General features: G+C 35.1%; 1 protein-coding gene across 3 annotated transcripts in view; it reads left to right on the top strand.

Moving 5' to 3' along the window:
* Nucleotides 1–24,470, top strand: part of CDH12 (cadherin 12) — a 935,429-nt gene extending 910,959 nt beyond the window's left edge. For all 3 annotated transcript variants that reach the window (XM_070519843.1, XM_070519842.1, XM_014827976.3), the window contains 4 exons: nt 12,710–12,831; nt 16,426–16,543; nt 19,712–19,963; nt 23,120–24,470. In XM_070519843.1, the coding sequence (XP_070375944.1) occupies nt 12,710–12,831; nt 16,426–16,543; nt 19,712–19,963; nt 23,120–23,619 (992 nt within the window). In that variant the 3' untranslated portion in view covers nt 23,620–24,470. The remainder of the gene's footprint in view (nt 1–12,709; nt 12,832–16,425; nt 16,544–19,711; nt 19,964–23,119) is intronic.
* The last annotated feature ends 429 nt before the right edge of the window (nt 24,471–24,899 follow it).

Consider the following 24,899-nt stretch of genomic DNA (forward strand, 5'->3'; position numbering starts at 1 on the left):
GCCGGTCTTTTTTTCAAAGAGGACTTATTATTTCTACGCACACTAATTGAGAATAGGCTCGCTTGAGTTGGCCCTTTCTTCTGTAATACTCTTCCTCAGCTTCTCGGCTATGATAACCTGCTTCAGAATCACCTGGGACAGTTTTCGAAGGACAGATTCTTGGACCTGTCATTTTCAAAACATATTGAATCAGAATTTCTGAGAGTATTGCCAAGAAATCTCCTTTTTAAACAAGCTCCCTAGGTCATTCTAATGGGCACTGATTTTGGAACCAACATGCCAATCTCTCCAGTGTCCTAAAGATGAACATAGATTTTGGGGAACAGAACAGTGGAATCAATTATCATGTATTTAGAAAGAATATAGTTCACTTTTGAGGACTAAATGTAACCATTGGTTTCAATTCTGGATTGAAGTCATTTTTTCTTCACTCCTGCCCAAGTAATTGCCATTCTCTTACTTTTCATGGATGTCTTACTTTACATTTATGAGTCTAGGTAGTTTATCCACAATTTTATAATTTTCTTTCTTTTTCCCAAGTAACTGTATGAAACTATTTTGTATTCTTAAAGAAAGGTAAGTTTGATTTATACTAGTATTGGCAACATTTCAGCAGTACTTGTAAGAGTAATACTTTGAAGAGAGAATCCCTTATAAATGTTCACACAATTGTATAAAGCCTTACAATGTATCATATACCTAGAAATAATAATAATTAACACCACCATAATCCTTAATTTAGAAATGATACCATCTTTCTCCCCGTTATATGCTGTGTAAATATAATGGAATCCAAATTAGTGTTGTAATAGCTTATATTTTATTTTAAACTTTCAACTGCTTATGGGTACACTACCATAATCAAACTGCTTAGGAGTACTTTAAATCACTATAATTGCTCCATCAAAATCACATACACAACAATAATGCCAGGCTTATTTGTTTTTCTTAATTAGTATCTGATTTTCTCAGGAAATTAAAACTGCATGATGAGCTTTTCAGCTAAAAGTTGAAATTTGGACAAAAAAGTTATATTTAGATATACAAATAAAATTCCTTTTAATATAATGTGCCAAAAATGGAATTCAAAGATAGGAAACATTTTTACATGGAAAATATTGTTTTATTGACATCATACACTATATTGTATTTCATCTCTTTGTATTGTGATCCTCTCAAGTAAAACTTCTTAGTATCAAGGACTTATCTTATACATCTTTGATGCTCATGGTCTATCACACTCTCTGAAACATATGCATATGTACATAATTAATGAGTAAATTGAGTAGCTTTGCACTGTTTGAAATATATGTTATATCTTAGGTGAACAATTTTATATCAAAAGTTTTATTTATTATTTTTTCAAGAAATTTGTATTTATCATGAATGTAAATGTAACAGGAATATTTTACTACTCATTCATTTCTTTACTCCTTGGTATATGGTAAACACCATCCTTCATGTTCAGGACATAAAGTTTACAAAGAAAAAATATTTTCCTCAGAGAAGCTATAGTCTAATGGGCTTCCACATGATAAACTGGCAATAAGAACACCATGCTATCGGTATTGACATAAAAGCAGACACACAGATCAATGGAACAGAATTGAGAATCCAGAAATAAACCCATATGTCTGTGGACAGCTAATTTTCAACAAAGGAGCCAAGAACGTACAATAGAGAAAGGAAAGTCTCTTCAATAAATGGAGTTGGGAAAACTGGACAATCACATGCAAAAGAATGAAAGTAGACCATTATCTTACACCATACATGAAAATAAGCTCAAAATGTATTAAAGACTTGAATGTGAGACCTGAAACCATAAAAATTCTAGAAGAAAACATAGACAGTACACTCTTCAATATCAGTCTTAGCAGCATATTTTCAAGTACCCTGTCTGACTGGGCAAGGGAAACAATAGAAAAACTAAACAAATGGATGGCAAACAGGCACAGGAAAAGATGTTCAGTGTCACTAACTTTCAGGGAAATGCAAATCAAAACTACAGTGAGACATCACCTCACTCCTGTCTCAATGGCTATAATTAACGAGACAGGAAACAACAAGTGTTGGTTAGGATGTAGAGAGAAGGGAACCCTTGTACACTGCTGGTGGGAGTGCAAACTGGTGTGGCCACTATGGAAAACAGTATGGCGTTTCCTCAGAAAATTAGGAATAGAACTACCGTATGATCCAGCTATTCCACTGCTGGGTATTTATCCAAAGAACATGAAAATATGAATGCTTAAAGATACATGCGCCTCTATTTTCATTGCAGCATTATTCACAAAAGCCAAGACTTGGAAGTAACCTAGGTGCCTATCAGAGGACAAATGGATAAAGAAGATGTGGTACATATACACAATAGAATACTACTCAGTCACCATAAAACAATGCTATCTGGCCATTTGTGACAACATGGATGGAGCTTGTGGGTATTATGCTAAGTGAAATAAGTCAGAGGGAGAAAGTCAAATACTGTATGATCTCACTCATAAATGGAAGATAAAAACAACAATGAACAATCACATAGAGACAGATTGGATTGGTGGTTACCAGAGGGGAAGTGGGGCAGGAGGAGCACAAAAGGGGTGATTAGACACGTGTGTAGTAGTGGATTATAATTAGTCTCTGGATGGTGAACATGATGTAATCTACACAGAAATTGAAATATAATGATGTACATTTGAAAAAAAATAGTACCATGCTATAATGTTAACACAGAAACTAAGCAAAGAAACAGGGCCTTGTGGGAGCACACGGAAAGATATGATGAAAATCCTCCCCAAGAACGTAAAGGAGAGTAAAAAAGTGTTGTAGGTGATGGAAATGGAACATGCCAACCTCTAGGAGTGGGAGAAAGCCCAAGATGCACAAAGGAATATGAAGCTTTTCAAAATAAGAGAAAATAGAAATTAAGGGTGAATAAAGGGCTAAACTCATCTCTCTGTCTCTCTCATTCTCTGTATCTCTATGTCGGTCTGTCTTTGTCTGTCTGTCTGTCTTTCTCTTTCCATTCTTATCTCTTCCTACTCATCCTCTCGCAATAATAAAGAGAAATAAGGTGTTTTTTTTCCCCAGCACATTATAAGGTTTTGGTTTTATCCTGCAGTAAATAGGTTATCATTGGAGAGAGATAATCAAAGACAGAACTAGATTTGACTAGTATTTTTGAAAATATATGCTAGCTGCAGAATTATGAAACAGTTAGAGGAAAACAGGCTGGACAATGGTAGAAAAATTTTGCAGTAATCTAAGAAATAAACTCTGATGATTTATAGAGTAGTGGCGGGGATGATGAAAAGAAATGAGGATATTTGAGAGAAAGTTTATAGGTGAAAATTATGAGAATTGATATTGATTGGATGTGGGAATGACATGAATGAGGAGTCACCCTTAATGGACAGGTTTCTAGATAGACAGCAGGGAGGCTGGTGGTACCATAAACTCAGGTAGAAAATAGAGAAACAGAAACAGTGGTAGTGGGCAAAAATTCTGCCTTCAGTTTTGAACAGGTTGAATCTGATATTCTGGAGACTTATACAAGTAGTCACGTAGTCATTGTGTATACTGATCAAGAAATCAGGAGAGGGATTTAGGTTTGATAAATAAATTTGGGATTAATCTACATATAGATTATAATAAGTATGTGAGTATGAAAGATGAGAAGAGAAGTGGGTCAATGATGTGCACTTAAACCATTTAACGGATAGGCAAAGAGACAAACAGAAAGATGGGAGAACAAACTTCTAATGAGTAGAAGTGACAGAGAGATATTTAAGTGATAGAAACAACATTTTAGTCAACTAATTTGATGAAGAGTGTAGGGGAAAGGAAAGAGTAGTGGATAAAACATAGCTTTGAATTTTGTGCATTATATTCTCATTGCTTCTGTGACGGTTGATTATAATGAATAGAAAATAAAGTGTAATCATAGAATATTAATAGCTTATTATATTTTTTTCAGAAATTTGATTGTTTACTGACTGACATCTATCATCTACTTATATAAAAATCACCTCTTTTTTCGGGGGGGCGGTGAGGAAGATTGGCCATGAGCCAACATTGGTGACTAATCTTCCTCTTTTTGCTTGAGGAAGATTTTCCCTGAGCTAATATCTGTGCCGATCTTCCTCTATTTTGTATGTGGGATGCCGCCTCAGCATGGCTTGATGAGTGGTGTGTAGGTCTGCCCTCAGGATCCGAACCCACGAACCTCAGACCACGGAAGCAACATGTGTGAACTTAACCATTATGCTGCTGGGCTGGTCCCAAATCCCATCTTTTTTAATTAAATCAATAATGGATTTTTACCGGCCATCAAAATACTTATTTAATCTTGCTGTGATTATGTTAAAGGAAGTCACTTGAGAAGAATTTTTTAAATTATAGATTGCTTACCATAAAGTGAAATGGCATCTAAAGTTGTCTTGGTGACCATGGGTGAATTCAAAGAAAATATGTTGACTCTCATGTCAGTGGGTCATGATCCACCAAGTTTCCTGTGATATCAGCTGTGTCTAATCCACCTTTGCTTTTCCATTCAGTCTATTTTTGAAAGTATATTTATTCACTGGTATTAAAATTGCTAACATGTACTAGGCACTGTGTTAATCTCTGGAGGTTTAAAGATGAATATGACAGCTCCTGCTCTCGAAGAACTAAGAATGTCTAAGGCTATATGTTATTGCAAATATTTGAAATCAATGATAGGTTTCCCCTACTGTTTTCATTGGAAACATAAATTGATTGGTAGTATTTTTAAAGATTTCTTTTTCTTTGGAGATCAGATTTTGTCACCAGCAGCATTGAAGGCAATCTTTGACTTTAGCATAGTTATATACTAATAATTAAATCCTCTTTATGGATTTCTCAGTCTACCTACAGATCATACTACTGTGACTGAACAGAACTACTGTTAGATATGGTTTATCTTAACTTGTAATTTAAAAGTGAACTGATTTAAAGAGAAAAGACAAAGAAAGCCTGTGTTATTTATTCACTATATCTTGATCAGTTTGCACTATCATTCACTTTTTTTGGCATAAAAAGCTAAGATTCCATTCTTGAAGTTATTGTAGTTGCAATTTAGTACGCATTCACAAAGTTGAATAACTCCTATAGTTATTCAAAAGCAGCCATTTTTAAATAAGGAAGCCTAATAGCTCCGGTGTATTTTAACGTACTAAGAACCTGGTGTTAGTACTTCACTGTTTTCAAAACACTTCAATTACACTTCTCATTTGGTTCTTGAAAACGTTCTATCATTTGGCCAGTATTTATTGAGTATTTAATATGTGATTAAAAAAAAAACTTGACCCTCTAATGTAAACTGGGCTTCTGCTCAGCTTGATGGCTAGATGGCAGTGTAAGCGTGACTCATTGAAAGTCAGTGATCGTCATTTACGTGGGCAGATCTCAGGAAGTGTCTTCTTGCTCTTTGAGTTAGTTGATGTATATCCTAGGCAGTGAAAAGTATAGTAAAGAGACTTGGATTCCAGTCTTGGCTCTGACACAAATTATGGGGCAAGATTATGCCAAAGTTTTCTCACCTATAAACGAGTATTTATAGATCTGTAAATTCAAACTTTGTAGATCCACAGGACACTCTATCAAATTAAATCTTATGTGGAATCCTGATATACTACATAAAGAGAACTGCAGATAAAGCCAGTGACTCCTCTTTGAGCCCATGAAACCCCTTAGCACCAAGAAGGATGGCATGAGGACAATAAGTTTAACAATTTTCAGATTTAAAATTTCATTTTTTTTTAGTATTTATCAAAGGTTTACAATGTTGTATACTAGAGAACCCATTTGTAAAAGAGATCTCTGGTTACAAGTTCCAAAGATAACCACACCTTTGTGTCTATCCCATCCTACATGTTCTTCTGACAATGAGGTTGACATTCCTTCTATCAAGAAGTGGAGTCTACCTTCCCTTCCCTTATACTGGAAATAGGCTCGTGACTGCCTTGACTAACAAAGAGGAGATGTATTCCTATGTGACTGTGTTAGGTCATAAAGGCAACAGTTTGTCTGGATTTCTCTCATTCTTGAAATTCTTGCCTTTGAACTTTACCCACCATGCTGTGAGGAAGCATAGTCTACACAAAGGGACCATGCAGGAGTGTTCTTGTCTATACCTCCAGCTAGACTTCTAGCAAACCGCCAGCACCAAGCACCAGACATATGAATAAATGAAACTTCAGATGATTCCAGCTAAAAAAGCATCAACTCGGGGAGAAACACCAGTCTTCCTTCCTTTTTTTCTTTGATGCCTTAGGTGCATTTTATTGGTTTTCTTTCAGAATCCTTCTACAAAAGAGCAAAGTCAAAACCCAAGGCCCTGACAAGAGGGTGAGAACCCTTCCTCTTCCCCAAGAGTCTTTCCACTCTCTCCATGTTCCCCAGCTATGTCACTTCTCCATGAGGGTGGAAGGCTTCCTACTTTCATCTCCCATCAAGCCAGAAAAGGGAAAAGACCTACCACCGAACACTCCCGCCCCTCAGCCTCCTCCCCCACATATTGATCCTGGTCACAGGAGGCCGTGGTAAGAATTGTTGGGATCCACTCAGAATTCTAAACCCCTGAAGGCCATGGTCAGGGCACAGTTCATGAAGATCACTTTGTCCTCTGATTTGGTGCCCTCTAGAAACACTGTCATGCCCAGCACCTCACTCCCAGAGGCCAGCTGCACACTCTCAGGCCAGGCAGGACCAGAACTCAGGGCCTTGAGCTGGGAGCTGGTGGAGGTAAATGGAGTGCAACTTGAAAGGACAGCAGCCATTCTCCCTCATGAAGAAATGGCATGGAATCTGGCTGCTCTGAGCCTTGAAGTTCCTGATGAGTTACTCCTTCTCAGCCCCGTTGCTAATTTGTGGGAGACAATGTAGCTGGAATGGACACAGCATGGGGGACAGGCCTTGATTACATCTAACAAGACATTCTGTTGGCTTTTCTGACCATGTGCACAGGCAGCCCAGACATTGGGCACAGGTTTAGTTGGACCGGATGCTAAAGATTCTCTCAGCCTCTGGCTTATCCCACATCTTGTCCATGCACATGCCACACATGACATCCTGACTGTCCTGCTCCGTCTCAAGGTCCAGGCTCTGAAGTGGGGCCACAATCTCCTGGGCAGGGTCTGACTTGGGCTGAGACTCCTGGGTGTAGCTGTGAACCTGGTCAGCAGTTGATGGAGACAGGGACTTCCAGGAACTGCCACCAACCTCCTTGGCCTTGCTGGCCAACCCCTCTAGGCTAGGCTCCATGCCCCAGCAGACCGTGGCCCACCCCAAGCTACAGCCACAGAGGGAGGGTAGGTGGACTGGGAATCCCTGTGGGTCAGAGCAGGATGACATGTGGCTCTGCATGGTGGCAACTTCACTCTAGGTGGCTGTGGGGCTGTGGGTACTGATAGCTGCATTGATCTCCATGGAAGCAGAAGCCTTATTGGAAGTATCTCCAGACCTGGGGCACCTTCCCTTAGTAAATAAAGTGGCAGCTCAACCCCCAGCGACAGGCCACTGGGGCAAAGTTTCTGCATGGCCACTGGGAGGGGGGCCTGCTTTTCCCATTGTGGCTACTGCCATTGGGCACTTCATGGTCCATCCCAGCTACAACCCCTAGTGAATATCCTTCTTTCATTTTAATATATATTTTAATATTTTTTATTACCAGGATTAGTTATCTATTACTGCATAACAAATTATCAAAGAATTTCTGAGTCAGGAATTCTAAAAGGATTCATTTGAAAGGAATGGCTTAATATCTGCTCCAGGAAGTCTGGAAGACTTGACAGCTGGGGACTGGAATCTTCTGAAGGCTCTTGGACTTCAGAAACCCAAAGACACTGAAACCTTTTCTTTCTGCAGCTAATCAAGCTCCAATTAAGGAGCAATGTCAGTCTTCTTTTCTCATCAAGAAAGCATAATATATTTGAGGTTCATTCATGTTGTTGTAGCATGTCAGTATTTTGTTCCTTTTCATTGTTGAAGAAATTTTTATTGTATGAATATTGCCACATAATGTTTAAGTATTCACCCAAAGGTAGACATCTGAATTGTTTCCAGTTTTTGGACTATACAAATAATACGCCCATGTACATATATGTACAGGTTTTTGTGTGGACATTTATTTTATTCTCTTGGATAGATACTTCGAAGGGGAATTGATGGGTTATAAGATCGTGTTTACTATTTTTAAAAAGTGACAACCTATTTTCCAGAGTGACTATATAATTTTATATTTCCACTAGTAATCCTTTCCATCAGCAATCAATCTATTTTATTTCTTTGAGCAATGATTTGTGAATTTCAGTTTACAAGTCTTGCATTTATTTTGCTAAATTTATTCATAAATATTTTCTTTTTATTTTCTCCACAAATCCCCCAGCACATAGTTGTATATTTTTAGTTGTGGGTTCTTCTAGTTGTGGCATGTGGGATGCCGCCTCAACATGGCCTGATGAGCGGTACCGTGTCTGCGCCCAGGATCCGAACCAGTGAAACCCTAGACTACCACAGTGGAGCATGCAAACTTAACCATTCAGCCATGGGGCCGGCCCCCATAATATTTTCTTACCTTTCATTTTATTGTGAATTGAATCATTTTTCTCAGTTTCATTTTAAGTTTGTTCTTTGCTAGTATATTAAGTATGCAATTGCTATTTTTCATATTCCTGTCTTATCCCATGGCCTTGATGTACTCCTTTATTATATCTGTTTGATTCTTCGTGGATTTTTTTAGGACTTCCTACTTACAGGGTCATATTTTGGAAGAGATGTAGTTTCTTTCTTTCCAATCTAGATACTTTTTAAAAAAAATTATTTTCATTTCATTGCACTGAATAAATCCTCAAGAATGATGTTGAATGTAAGTGACAAGAGCAGAAGACTGTACGTTCTTGCTCTGTGCCTATTACTAAAGAGAAAACATTGAGTCTTTCACCATTGAGTATGATGTTAGCTATAGATTTCTTGTATATAGACTATGGCAGATTGAAAATGTTGCCTTCGATTCCTTCTATTCATTATTTTTTGAAGTTTTTTTTTTTTATCATGAATGGATGTAGGATTTTGTCAATTGCTAATTCTGAGCCTATTGAGATAGCCATGTGATTTGTTTGTTCTTTCTTCTATTAATATGTTGCATTACATTGATTATTCTTGAACATTAAACTTGCACCCCTAGAATAAATGTCATTTGGTCATTGTGTGTTAGCTTTGTAATATACTTCTGAAATTGATTTACTAATATTTTGTTAAAGAATTTTTGTGTCTGTGTTCATGAGTGATATTAGTCCTTGCTTTTGTTTTCCTGTGATGGTTTTGATTGGCTTTGTTATCAGGATAAGTAGAATGAGTTGGTAAATATTTCCTCCTCTATTTTCTGAAAGACTTTGTGAAGTCTTGATATGATGTGGTCTTTACTTGATAGAATTCCCCAGTGAAACCACGTGGGTATGAATTTTTCTTGGTGGGGAGATTTTTAATTACAGTTTCATTTTCTTCACTTGTTTTGGGTCTATTAAGACTTTCTATTTCTTTTTGAGATCGTCTTTGGTAATTTGTGTGTTTCTAGGAATTTGTCCAGCTCATCTATGTGGACTACATTTTTGGCATAAAGTAATTTACAATATTATCTCATAATATTTTAATTCATTTTGATAAAGAGTGATGATTTCTCCTTCATTCCTGATTTTCATAATTTGGGATTTACCTTATATTCCTTAGTTCAAGCTATACTTTAAAATGCTAATAATAAGGCAGTTCTAACTCAAATTGACTCAGAAAGCTATGGAGCTACCTGAGATATTAACAAGGGATAGGAAAAGAAGATCTAACAAACATTTTTGAAGGCATGAGGGATAAAAATAGAATTACTTCTTTATTATCTTATATGAGCCCTTAATAAGCTGGTTATTAAATATAAGCAACATGGATCAATGAAAACTGGAGTTTAAATGGTTTGAATACTACAAACAGCAATTAATTGTGTAAGATTTTTGTTATTTAATACTTACTAAGTTCATATATGAATTTGCTTTCTAAGTAGTCAGTGATAACTACATGGCAAAAGGTGTATAATAACGCTTATGCTGAATCAAGCTTAAACAAATTTCACTATTGCTGTCCCAAATAAAGATTAGATAAATCAGAAAAGAAATAGATCATTACTTTTTCACATAATTTAGTGAATTATATACATAAATGAAAAAAACTCTGTATTACTCTAATGAATTTTATTCTTTTGTGAAAAGTTCAGTGCTTACTTGAGTACCGTAGCTCTTGAACAGAGATGTTACTGTTTCCCTAGCTGGCATTTAAAAACACAAGGTGACATTCTTAAACCTTTAATTATGAAAAGTTTTACACATATACAATAGAAGAGAGAACAATATAACGAAACCCATAAGCTTATCACTCATTTTTGACAACAAGAACATGCTGTTTTTGATATTGTTATAGTTTTTCCTCTATCTTTGTTTGGGAATTTATTTTATAATTGCCAAAATGATGACTAATAGCATTTAATTTTCAGTAATTCTGCAAATCCTATGGTGCACGGGAAAATCTCACACAACAAATATTTTTCTTAGCTAAAATACCGAAGCATACCTTTGAGAAACACTTTTAATAATAAGATGTTGCAATAGTGGTTAGTTTTTGTGACATATTACTCATTGGAACAGTTGTTGAAATAGATGTTGCAGGAGGATAAATAATTTAAAACTACCATAAGGGAATTTCTTACATGTAGAAAATTGGCTTAAATTAATTTTAATAATGTATTTATACATTATGAAGGTAAATCTGTATTGTGAATATAATTGTGGGAGAAGTCTCATCTCCTTTGGAAGACATCCCATCCTCACACTAATTTAATAAGATAAAACTGAAATTCTGGAGAAATAAAAACAAAATTCTTTTCATATGGCCTTGGGACTTGTACCTTATGTGCTAAGTAAAATAGAAAGCAGAAACTGATTTTTATGTTGTACAGAAGTTTAATAGGTTAAGTTATTCACGTGCGTTTACTAAGCTTCTCTGTCTAATATGAATTAATTGTCTATTGTTGGGAATAACAATAGTGTCTATATCAGAGTTGCTGTGAACCCTAAATGAGTTAATCTACATAATGTATCTCAGAATATAGATACATTGTAAGCATTATAAAATATTAGGCATTAATTTTTGTTGTTATTTTTGATAATTTCCAGTTTGTTTAGAAAAGTGAACCTAGTTTAACCAAATTGTTGTATTTTATCTACATTTTATGCTGTATGAGTAATTAATACCAATAACAAAAGCAAGCTAGATAATGTCCACAAAGTGCAAGTGGTAATAAGAGTAATGATAATTTACTAAAAGTGACCTAACATTTTGCAACCATCATTTCATTTAATACAACAAACCTATGGATTAGAGTCTGTTAATATCGTGTGTTTCATATGAAAAAACTGAGTTGGAGAAAGGTTAAATAACTTGTGAAAACTCCTTTTCTATCAAATAACATAATGCCTTGTGACCAGTATTAATTTTTCTTAGCAGGTATTTTCTGCATACTTCTCCAAGATTACTCATACATCTTCTATAAACCCCTCCCATATTAAAAAATATACCATGTATCAATGTCTGTCCTGGTACACAATGATGGATTTTACTGTGTCATATGTGATTATGTGACATCTCTTAAGCAACTGCTTACAGTGCTGTTTATTTTTTAATAAATTTTAGTACAACAGGGTATTGTAGACTTGGTAGAATCATTCATGGGGTAAGATTTTGTATGCATTCTTTCAAAGAATCCAGATAGAGATCTAAAATACAAATATTAACAACCTTCAGTGGCACTGCAGGCATGAGGAGTTTAATGCATAAACCAACTAATAGAGAAGACGTGGTGGAATGAACATGGTATTTGTCTTTCCATAGTCCTGGGTGTGAAACTTAACTCCCCATTCCTCTAGTTGTGTGACTCTGAGCAAGATTCCTTCAACAATTTGGGATAGCTGAGGCTAAAACTTATGATAGGATTTTGTCAGATACGTTTTTTTTCAAATCAGCATTCCTTTTGATACTGTAGAAAGCAAGCCTTGTTTATTTTTCCTTTCTTATCACCATCAAGTAATTTCAGGGTGTATTCTAGCTTTCCATAACCTATCTCTTCTACTTTCTTAAATCTGTTTTTTTAATTTCCATTTATGAAAAGCCCTCTCTCTTTCATTCTCCTTGTAATTTATCATCTTTCTTTTTAGGAGGAATCATTTTGAGAGAGTTGTTTAAATGTGCAGATGATTCTCCCCAATAAAATTTTAGATATAGACACAACATAGAAAAACATGTTTTATTCAGTGAAAAATGTCACCCTTGGTGAAGATTGTTTCTGTAAACTAACCCTGGTATGATGGCTACACAGTGATAAAATGCCAGCTAAATGGTTGGCCTTAACTTTGCTGACGATTTTCAGAGATAAATGCTGGGCTAGTGCCCCGCTTGTGTTCTGACAGGGAAACACTGATGCCACTCTTATTCGTCCTTTGTCGTTTATATTTGAAGCAACACCTCTGAGTTTGCCGCAAAGAAAGGATCGTTTGGATTCTACATAAAAGCTGATTTTTAAAAAGTTTTAAGACTTTTTAATATAAAAGCAATAACTGATCAGGTTTTGTAATTGTCTTTTCTCTTTTTATGTTTTCAACAGGTAATCCATTATTAACTAGCAAAGTCAACATATTGATTAATGTGCTAGACGTCAATGAATTTCCTCCAGAAATATCTGTGCCATATGAGACAGCTGTGTGTGAAAATGCCAAACCAGGACAGGTATCTTATCAATATTGTTAATTAAGAGTGGGAAAAGACCCACTATCTGCATGTGTTTTCGGTTATGAGACCATATATATATAATATATAATATACTAAAATATATATATTATTTTTCTGGATTATATGTCTTCATAAAAGAAACTATAAGAGTTAATAAACAATTAATAGTACATAGATGGATATAGAAGTAATACCATAGGAGATAAAGTGATGATGACCTAGTGAATATTCCTTGTGTAACTAAAAAGTCTAAAATTGCAGATTCTGCTGTTTTCCACTCTTTACTGTTGAATTTCTAATGAACTTGTGACTATAAACCCACTAAGCAAACAATTTTAGAGAGCATTCTTCTAGAGTATTTCTTGCTTTGTACACATGCTTTTATGAAGGGGTACAGAAAAACTTTTAAGCCAATGAAAAATATAAAGCTTTTTTCTATGGTGGCCCTGAAAGAACATCCAGATTATTCAAAATATCTGGATTACATTTTCCTTGTTTAGTTAGCATTGCTAAGGGGAGGTTCTTGTGGGGAGATGTCATGATGGGAGACCACATAGTTAAGGAAAGTTACTGTCAAAATCATAGATATTATGTGGGCAGTGGTGGGTAGCCAGTTTTTTTCTACGCTGTTATAAATGAATGAATAATGTAATATAATATAATATAATATAGTAGGAATCAGGCATGAGTAAATGATGAGAATGTGTCATGAAATAAAAATATGACTAATCCAATATTCTGCATCTAGTTTCCAAAGGAAAAATATGTCAGTATGCTTTGGTTTGCTGTACATTTCAATCACCTTTAAATAGCATATCTACTCATTTAAGGAAATTTGAAGTTTTAATTCTTATTTGAAAAAATCTTAATATTTGAAATGGTATCTTTATTTGGAAAGGTCATTCTTTGATCTTTAGTATTTGTTTCAATTCAAACGTTTTCTACTGCTCTGTGGAACATTCATCCCATAGTTCTAATCTTGTGATGTCCACTAGCCACATAGCTATTAAATTAAAATTAAATTAAAAATCAATAAATCAGTGTTCTCATTCACACTAGCTCCATTTCAAGTGCTCAATAGCTGTATGTGGCATTTTGATAGCTATTTTGATAATTTGGAGAAAGTATTAATTTTATTAGAACATGACTTAGTCATATTTTCCAAAGTGATAAATTTTCATTCTTAATTTTGAATAGACACAGGAATGCATTTAAACAAAGTTTTAGTGTTTTACCACCTTAAATGTAACAACAATTTATATGCGATGAACCCAGTGCCTCCTTTAGTGTCTGAAATAGTAGATGCTGCATAAATGTTTACACAAATAAGCAACCTGATTTGGTTATTTGGAAAATTATAAGAGTTTTACCAAAATTCCACAGCCTAGCTATTGTCCACTTTCCAGATCCCTCCACAACACCCCCAAAAGCCAATCTTTTATTTTTTAGGTTTTAGGGACATTATTTCATATCAATTACAATCTTGTAATGCACTAAATGAAAGCCTTTTGGAAACAGAACTCCATTTAACGCTTCTATATTTGTCTAGTAGATTAAAGTTTAAACCTTTAGGAATAGTAGAAGTTACTAGAGATAACTTGATTTTGTTATATCTGGACAATGAGGTGAGGAATCTGTGGGGACCTTGGAGATTCTTTGTCTAATAAATATCTGTTGGGCTTTTGGTGTCCTACTGGACGACATCTATGTACGAAGCATAACATTGAAATGTCTCTTGAGTTTTCAGGGAGTGTAGTATATGAGGATTTTCTGCCTTTGTCCCCAGCCATTCTGTGCCTTGTCTAAGAACATGCATATAGTCTATTTATCTCTTTTGGACTATAATTGAACATATATGTATATAAGTGTTATCTATCTGCCTACCTATCTATCTACCTACTTATCATGTATCTATCTAAAGAAGAAAGAGGAAAGAGAGAAAGATGATGCTATGTAAATTAATAATGATTTATATGGTGAATCAGTGAAGTATGGGAATTGTTTTCCTTAGGGCAATGACTTCCAAGTGTCAATTCCAGATAAGTGCCAGTTTACACAGAAATTTTCATTTCTGTATGCTGTTTTAAAGGATGTTTCTTCATTCTAAAGTTATATTCTTGATATGTTTTGATGTTAAATACCTTTAATTTAGTAAATGACTATGCTAGTTGATAGTAGTTAAAGGCAAATCAAAACAAAACTTGACAAAGCAACCCTTCCGAAAATTTACAGAAATTTTATGGATGAGATATAGTGATCTGAGCATACAGGTTTATGTGAAAGAAAGGTAAAGTTTTACAGGGCCTATATGGTCATTCTTTGACTAAATTGCCACATTCCATGATCTGGCCTTTGATGTTGAATAACAAAAGTCTCATCCATGACAATTCTAAAGGGTAAATAGATCCTATGTGACTGATTTGCACTGAACCAGGGAACAGCAGTTCTCATTAGAAGACCAATTTGTCAAGTTACAAATTTCTAACACTGCACCAGACACTCGAAGTCCCAGTACGTTTGTATGTGAGAGCGTGTGTGTGTACTCATAAACACAGCCATATGGGAAAGTCATAGTCATAGATTGAGTTTTAACCATGGAATCAAAACAAGTAGTAGTAAATTAATCAAACGTTTAGTTACATCAATCAAAGGTCACATGATGCCTGTTTTGCCCACTGGGACCAGGGTATAGTAATGAAATGTAAGATCTTTCTTTGGCAAATTCAAATTTAGTCTAAGAGAGTGGTCACCTGACCAGCACACTGAGCTCACCTTCTTCCACACTCCTTTCCTGAAATCCTTCCTGATGCAAAACCATCGGATATGTTAATAAGCAAACGCCTCAAAGCCATTCTGATTTGCTTATCTACATAGTGAATGATCAGTTTCATAGTTTGGCTCTCAGAAGTTATTTTTGATTTCCAAATTCTTAAGGAAATCTTAGTGAAGTATCAGAATTTTGTCTACTAGATACACAACCTGGAGCAAATTAGGGAAAATTTTGAAACAGGGTTGATAGCATTTACTTCTTTAGAAAACTTTATAAAAACAAGCTTTGTATTCTTACCCATTGGGAGAAAAAAAACATAACAACAGAGACAGATATACATCCTTTGTATCTCTCTTTTTCATCATTTTATTTATTTGTGAAAATAAAATTCATTCTCACAAACATAGGTATACTAAAATTTTGCTATTGTAAAGGCTTTTAAATAATCAGAGATTTGTTTCCGGTAAGCATTTTCATATTTAGGTTAGAAAGCATTTATTTCATCTAATGTAAAATGCAAGCAAGTATATTTTAATTTTGCTTATTAGTGAGAATTTTCAATGCTGTTAAGTCTTTTAGTTATGCAAATATTGACTTGGAATTAATCCATACCCGATAAACATACTTGCCATTATTAAGTGTAACTGTTTATATATTTGTTTATAAAAATTATGTGTAAATAATTGGCCCACTGATATGAATCCTAAAAACATCATTTCTGTCTTCTTGCATGCTTCATTAAATAAACTTATTAGCTTGGTCTACAAAGTTCCCTATGAAACTGATGGCTGACTTCAAGTTTCATCTCGACTTTGTTTCAGATAATTCAGATAGTCAGCGCCGCAGACCGAGATCTTTCACCCGCTGGGCAGCAATTCTCCTTTAGATTATCGCCCGAAGCTGCCATCAAACCAAATTTTACAGTCCGTGACTTCAGAAGTAAGTTTAACCACATGAAAATTTACCTCTTATCGTGTAACTTTGTAAAAAGACACAAAGGTGGACATCAATGCTATCCTGAAAGCACTGAAGTTCATAAAATATGGAAATCCATATATGTGAAATACAAAATTCTATAGCTAGCAGTAAGTGAAATGTTTAACCTGTATAGACTGTATCTAACGAGGCAAATTACTTCTGTTTATAATGTGGACAGTTCCTTAATGAGTCAAGCAAACAATAGGCTATCTGGGAAATTGAATGCTTTTCATGTTTTAAATATATCAATTGTTCCACATGCACATTATGTGTACATACAAATAGGTAACTTCCTAGTACCTGTCTTATTTGAATAAACCTAGATACAGACAGATTAAGAACACAGGCTTTGTATGTGAGGATTGTGAGGAATGGCTGTAAATGAAACAGGGTCCCATATATGAAGGGCCTTATAAGTAGAGAGACTATATTTTATCATAAAAACTAGAACACTTTTGAAGACAGAAGTGGACAATATTAGTAATTTTAATTGGAACAGCACACATGAAATAGAGCTGTCCAAGACAAACTGAACCATATGGTCACCCTCTCTTTAAGCCATTTAAAGAGAGCATAACTTAAATCCAATGACTGGAGAAGTCTTTGAAAGGTTTATGCAAGAGAATATAATATGTTCAGATTTGCATTTTAGGGAGATCAGTTTGGATCCAGTGTGGAAAAGGCCGTGGAGGAACATAAGACTATTGATGCTATTGTGGAAATTGGGTGACAGAGTCTTAGATTAGGGTAATGGCCGACAATGGAGATCAATCGATAGGGATAGAATTAACTGAGCTTGATGCTAGATCCTCTGGATTCCATATGTAAATATGATGGAGAAGAGGAAGACTCAGACCTCGAGATCATTAACTTGGGAAACGAGGTAGATGGTCACATCATGCAGGAACCTAAGTATTGGCTATTTCCCACCACATGTCTTTACTGGAGAATCTATATCTGGTTAATCATGATAACATGAATCAGATCATCTTCCCCCAAAGCATAGTGTTTTCTCATAGTCTGAACATGTATTTGCCTCTCATATGCCATTTACCATATTCCCTGTTTTATCTTGGTATATTTTAATTGTAACCATAATTTTTTTTAAGTGGATAGAAGCATCTTTTAACCCTTGCATATTTAGCCTTTTTTTAGTGAAAACATATAAGTTCTACTCTCTTAAACTTCACTTATACAATACAGTGTTATCAACTATAGTCACCATGTTATACGTTAGAACCTCAGACCTTACTCATCTATAACTGAGGGTCTGTACCCATTACCAACCTCCCTATTTCCCCATCCCCAGGCCCTGCTGACCACTTTTCTACTCTCTCTTTCTATGAGTTTCACTTTTTTTTAGATTCTACATATAAGTGATACTGTGCAGTATTTGTCTGTCTTTCTTTGGCTTATTTCACTTAGCATAACACCCTCCAGGTTCATCCATGTTAGCACAAAATGCAGGATTTTCTTCTTTCTCATGGCTGAATAATATTCCTGTGTGTGTGTGTGTGTCTCTGTGTGTGTCTGTATGTGTCTGTGTGTATCCGTTCATCAATAGAAACCATTTTCAGGGTGAAAATGAGGTTTAATATATATATTTTTCCCATGAGGGACAGCACAATGAATTGTACATGGTCATATATCAATAATAATAATGGGTTGAAAATAAACATTAAAAAAGGGTAGGCTGCCTTTTGACACAACTTGTGTTCAAGAATATCAAACCCTCACTCCCCAAGTACAAATACACCAGCTTTTCCAAATTTCTAATTCTATTAATCATTTTCACCCAGATTTTAAATTTTAATCCTTTTTCCAAGACTCAAGTATTCAATCATCAATTGCTAAAGATGTTGATGTTAATTCAACTGGTCCCCATTTTTCCATTCCCACCGTCACCACAAGTGCCTGGCATCACTAACTCTCATTGGAAATATTTAATAGACACTTAGCATCTTAATATTTTGTTTCTCAATTTAAAAATACCCTCCATATAATAATAAATTAATCTTCCTGTGCCAAAGTCTATCTTATCATGTAAAATTTTCTCAACTTGATGCTTCCTATTGAAAGGGGGATAGAGAATTTTCAGTTGTTGAAATTAGAATCTACAAATGCATAGATGCATGGAATATTATTGAGATAGTAACTTTTTCTGACATACTTGTATTTTAGTGAGTAATATATTTTTCTAAAATTATTTTACCTGATTCCAAAGTGGGTACCATGTATGACTATAATAAACTAAATATCAATACATTTCTAAAAATTGCAAAATGTTTCTAGGACTTACTTTATTCGATGCAAAAAAATAAAGTAGTGTTATGAATAAAACAAAATTTCCACCTCTATGTATAGAAATAAAATAATTAAAGAACAAATAAATGCAGTATAACACTTTCAGTGAACTATTAATTGCACTTATATAAATTTTAGATTTTTATTGCCTTGGATTATTCCAAATAACTATTGCTGTTGTTGGTTTTTACAGAATTAAAATGAATTACTTTTATAACTATATGAAAGTGGTGATGATTATAATTCATAATGTTTAAAATTTTTAATGAATCGATTTTTAACACACTTTTTCTTTGCATTTTCTTACACTAACTGATGTGCAAAAGTTAAAGTGCATAGGTAACATTGATATAGACTTGGGAAAAAATTAAAAATCAAGTTTTCATCTGAAATAGTAAATTGATATTTGTGATATTTTAAAGAACAAGTTCTTAGGTAAGATATTTTACAGATTCATGCTTTGTAATCTTTGCTTTTCTGTCATGTAAGAAAACATCCACAGAAGTTTTTTTTTCCAATGAGATTTTGATCTTAGAAAAAAATGGGTGAACACAGCACACTTCTTGTCTTGTAAACCATTTTATATTCTTTCTGAATAGAAAATTTAATTCTTACACCAGGCAAGATGAGTGGTTCTTCTTTCTCTAATGATTATTTTGATTACATTTCATTACATTTTGGCAGCTTTCATAATAATAAAAGAATTAAAATATGGATGCATTTTACTGATTTGAGAAGCGCTTCCTACTGTTTAACAGATACCAAGTTTAAGATGTGAAGTGCGGCTCGTAGTAACCATCTTATCATAAACGTCATGTTTTGTAGACAACACAGCTGGAATTGAAACCCGAAGAAATGGATACAGCCGCAGGCAGCAAGAACTGTATTTCCTCCCTGTTGTAATAGAAGACAGCAGTTATCCTGTCCAGAGCAGCACAAACACAATGACTATTCGAGTTTGTCGATGTGACTCTGATGGTACCATCCTGTCTTGTAATGTAGAAGCAATTTTTCTACCTGTAGGACTCAGCACTGGAGCTTTGATTGCAATCCTACTGTGCGTCGTTATACTCTTAGGTGGGTTGTAATATTGATCACATTCTCTCTCTCCCCCTTGTCTGTGTATCTCTCTCCTCAGTTTACCATGTAAATCAGTTTTTCTTTATCAAGATGCCACATCTAGATAGAAGGAAGATTGTCTATCTATATTAAATTATATTTTTATTAAAGTTAATTTTCCATTTCATACCTCATGGATATTTATAATTAGAAATACATAAATAACATCATCAAAAATAGAAAAGTATGTTCCAGCCCTAGGGAATTTTCAAGTAATAGCAGTTTGTGGCACTTGCTGCAATGAAATTTTTTATAACAAACATCCAATTTACAGCAATGGTTTCTCAATTCATTTTACATCCTACTGGTTATTGCAGACATTATATAACCTTTTAATAATATACTAGATGAATGATAGTTCTCAAAAACCAGTTCAAGAAAGAAAGAAAGAAAGAAAAGAGAAAGGACAGGAAAGAAACAGAGAGAAAGTAAAGGGCCTCCAGATTTGTTTTTTTCTGTTTAAAATGCCAGCTAGAAGCAATTCTTATTCCACTCTTCTCACATCTCCTCACACTAAAATTCTAACCATTCCTTCTAGAACAGAACACACTAAAATATCTAAAAGCATAGAAAAGGGAAAGGATTGCAGTAAATGCATTCTGTATCATCTCTGTGAGAATGAATATAAACCTGCTACGGGGGTTCCCTCTTCCATCAACTCTGTTCAGCTGACTCCCTTTCACTTATTAATTCGCTACCAGAATCACAAAAGTAAAGAGACATTCTCTATTTGTCGAGTCATCTCTTTAAATTTACACTGCAATGGATATATAGCTGGGCACTGTGGAATCAGTTTATGTATGTATGTTTATTATTTAACCAAAATATTTTGCCAAATGAAGATAACTACCTTTATCTCTAGGATAGAAAGCAAAATTTTAAAAAATTACTAGGGTGTAAAGCATGGAATAAGGCATTATATAGAACTTCATAAAGAACCTTCTCTGGGTCAGAAGCTCAGGTTGGCTTGGAGGGTAAAGTTCTAGTCCAATTTTCATGGTGTAGATATTAATTAGACACAAGTAACTTTGGTGTGTAGAACAAAGCATTCTTTATATCCTTAGAATTTATAGTAAATTATATCTGATATCTGTTTGTGCTGATTATATAAACTTTAAAAGGACAGATTCATGGGCTGGCCCTGTGGCCTAGTGGTTAAGTTTGGTGCACTCCACTTTGGTGGCCTGGGTTTGCAGGTTCAGATCCTGGGCTCGGCCCTATACCATTCATCAACCATGTTGCAGCAGCGACCCACATACAAAATAGAGGAAGACTGGCAAATATATTAGCTCAGGGCTAATCTTCCTGAAGCAAAAAAAGAGGAAGATAGGCAGCAGATGTTAGCTGAGGGCAAATATTCCTCAGCAAAAACAAAGAAAGAAAAAGGGCAGATTCAAAATAACATTCTCACATCTGAAACTGAACATTATCAATTAAATATTTAACTTCAAATCAAGTGTTGCTCTCTCATGCTCCTCTCTTCTCTAGGAGCTACCTGAGTCCCAGATTATTTCCATACCAACCCAGCATGACTTGGCATGTTCTGGATGCTTGCCTTTGGCCTCTTGCCCCTCCTGCAGTGTAGCAATTAATCTGGCTCAGGTCAACATTATCATGCACTGCCAGCTGCCGCTCATTCATCTGAAGACTTGCCAAGTGTCCACAGTGCACCTGCACTGTTCTAGCATTGTGAATCTGCTAATATACAACAGTGAATGCTGACACTCTTAGTCCTACCATGGGATCTGCTTAAAAATCCATCTATTCCTTGACCTCCTTAACCGATCTCAGACTACTTTAGATTTTCCAGCTTATTCTCGGCCATTTTTATATCCTTCCTGGGGTGCAGGGAAACACAAGAATCTTGTGATGCTTGGGTATCTTCTAGGTGGTCCTCAGGCACATCTAACTAGTTCCTTTCTCAGCCATGGCAACTCTAAAGCCATTTATATGCAGAGCTCTCTCTGAGGCTTGCAGTCTCTCACATACTCTCCACATGAAAAAACAACAGTCTAATTCTAGGATTTCCCTAAACCCTGGGAGGAGCGCAGAGTGTTAAACAGCACTCTAGGGCCCATTGTACAGAATCTCTACCTTTATCTCCTCCCTTCTTCCAGCTGGCGAAGTTCTAATTCTGAAGGAAGAGGAAATAAATGAGCTTTCATCCTCATGCCATCTCCTCTATTTTCTAATCCTATGACAAGAGTCTTCCAGACTTTGCTGTGGGAAATCAAGCACACTTTGGCTTTCAACCGATTGCTGCTGCTATGGAGGAGAAGGGGTCTTATGACAAGCAAAGTTGAGCACTGACTTCCTGGTTTGAATCTGTGCCCATTCACTCCTAGGAGAAATAAACACTATTGATTTAATGATGATTATGAGTCAACCAAAAACAAAGAAATATTTCAATAATTAGAGTATATAAATTAACTGTTTCAAAATTTTATCATGCTTCATGAAGCTAACCTAAGTACTAGGCATTTGGTTTGGAAAATGTCTCAATATGGCAGGACACAGAATTTAAATAGAGACCTTAGTTGACATCATTTGTAAAACTAAGGCCCTTCTATTCTATATTCTTCCTTCTCTTTTTCTTTCTTTTTTTCTTATTTAATGCTTTTAAAAGTGAATGTCACATGAAGATTTGTATATATTTCAATAGAAGCACATTAATGTTACAACTGGGAAATCTAGGTGTGAATAACACCTAAATGTTATTTACGGGCTATAATATTCATATTTTGTTATGTCAATGTTATACAGCTCTTGGTATGCTTAAAAGAACCATTCTTTCATCTTTTTTAAATTTTATAACACAAATTTTTTTCCCTGATGCCAAAATATTTAAATATAATGCATGTTAAATATAAGACTATAATTGTTTGAGTTTGTCAATAACTTTGCTATGGTTTCTTGTTAGGTGTGATTTCAAAAAGAAGTTAAGTTTAGACGATGAAAAAAATATAAACATAGATATGACCCTTATTGATTACAGTATATTAACTTTGAAAATAATAGGATGTCATTAAAGAAACTCAGCCAGCCCCAATCAATTTTAGTTTTTACAGGGATGAACTGACATATTCTCAAATTGCCATTTCTCTCTTGTTCTAGCCATAGTTGTGCTGTATGTAGCTCTGCGAAGGCAAAAGAAGAAAGATACCCTGATGACCTCTAAAGAGGACATCAGAGACAACGTTATCCACTATGATGATGAAGGAGGGGGTGAGGAGGACACCCAGGCTTTCGACATCGGTGCTCTGAGAAATCCAAAAGTGATTGAAGATAACAAAATTCGCAGGGATATAAAACCAGACTCTCTCTGTTTACCTCGTCAGAGACAACCCGTGGAAGATCACACAGACATAAGAGATTTCATTAATCAAAGGCTACAGGAAAATGATGTGGACCCAACAGCCCCACCATACGATTCATTGGCAACATACGCCTATGAAGGCAATGGATCCGTAGCAGAGTCTCTTAGCTCCATAGACTCTGTCACCACGGAAGCTGACCAGGACTATGACTATCTGACGGACTGGGGACCCCGCTTTAAAGTCTTGGCAGACATGTTTGGTGAAGAAGAGAGTTATAACTCTGATAAAGGCACTTAGGGGAGAAGCGAAGGCTAAAACACAACCAAGAAGAGACATTTAAAAGAAACACAAATGGAAATCACATATACACACACATACACACGTGCACCGCCCTCCCCGCACCCCCCCCCCAGGCTTTATGAACAAGATTCCTTTGATTATCTGGTTTCTAGCAAGTTGCTATATTTATCATATTGTCAGTTTGGTTTTTTCTGCCAACACAAGATAAATCCTATAATACGTACTTGCTTGGTTTTGTTTTGTTATTTTGGAAATACACTGAGACCTGCTCAGGCCGACTAAGTACAATTTACTGACATGACAACGTAGAACGAAGATAGCTATGTGGCATCACGGTGGAAGAGTGTTAGATTTTTCTTAATTCCACTAAAGTGCCTATTGAAACTCTTATCATTTAAAAATGGTGTACAGTACACTCTGCTGTGATGGCATGGCAGGATTCAGAGACACAGAGGACATAAACAAAGACACTGGCTTTATGTCAAGGAGCAATAGCAACATGCTGACTTCTAATTCCTTTTGAGGAAAAAAGAAGAATACTTTCTGAACTCCATCTTCTTATAATTCAAAGATTTTTTTTTTCTTTTTTAAACTGTATGCCAAAAAATATTTGTTTTTCCTACCCTTTGAGAAAATTGAAATAAAGGAGATATCAAATTCAATATGTAAGTTCCGAATTTTAAAAGCAATGTTTGATCTTCACATTAGTTCATATTAAAGATATTCATTAAAATGTTACTTTTTTCCAAAAAAATAAAATTTTGAAAAAGGAAATTTTTTAAAATTCCTCTTTATAAAGAGAGGCCTCAGGGCTGAAACTCCACATTAAAATAAATACTGGTTTTGTTTTAATTATGTGCTGGTGTGTGGAAGGTTGGTTTTAACAAGTTACCAGATCATTGAAGTCTTCAGTCATAGATAAAATTTTAAGTTGTGTTTCTATGAAACTTTTTTAGGGAAAAAAGTGCCATTGATTTATACATGGGAGGAGAAATTCATTATATAGCTTCTCAGAGTTTCTTACCATCCAGTGATTCTTTGATGAGCAAGGAAAATAAAAAATATATCAAATAATGCAGGATGGATTTAAGGCATGTCTAAAAAATATTTATTATACATTACTGAACAAATGAAAAATCATAGACTGCAGGAAATTCAAACCAATGATGGACTCCTAAAAAGAACACAAATGCAAAATCAGGCAGATTATTTATTTGTTTTATTAACATAGACTTAAACTTTGTGAACATTATTATACGAGAGCTCAGAGTTGCTCC

This window comes from Equus asinus, chromosome 10 (assembly GCF_041296235.1).
Source record: "Equus asinus isolate D_3611 breed Donkey chromosome 10, EquAss-T2T_v2, whole genome shotgun sequence".
In the NCBI taxonomy this organism is placed as follows: Eukaryota; Metazoa; Chordata; class Mammalia; order Perissodactyla; family Equidae; genus Equus; species Equus asinus.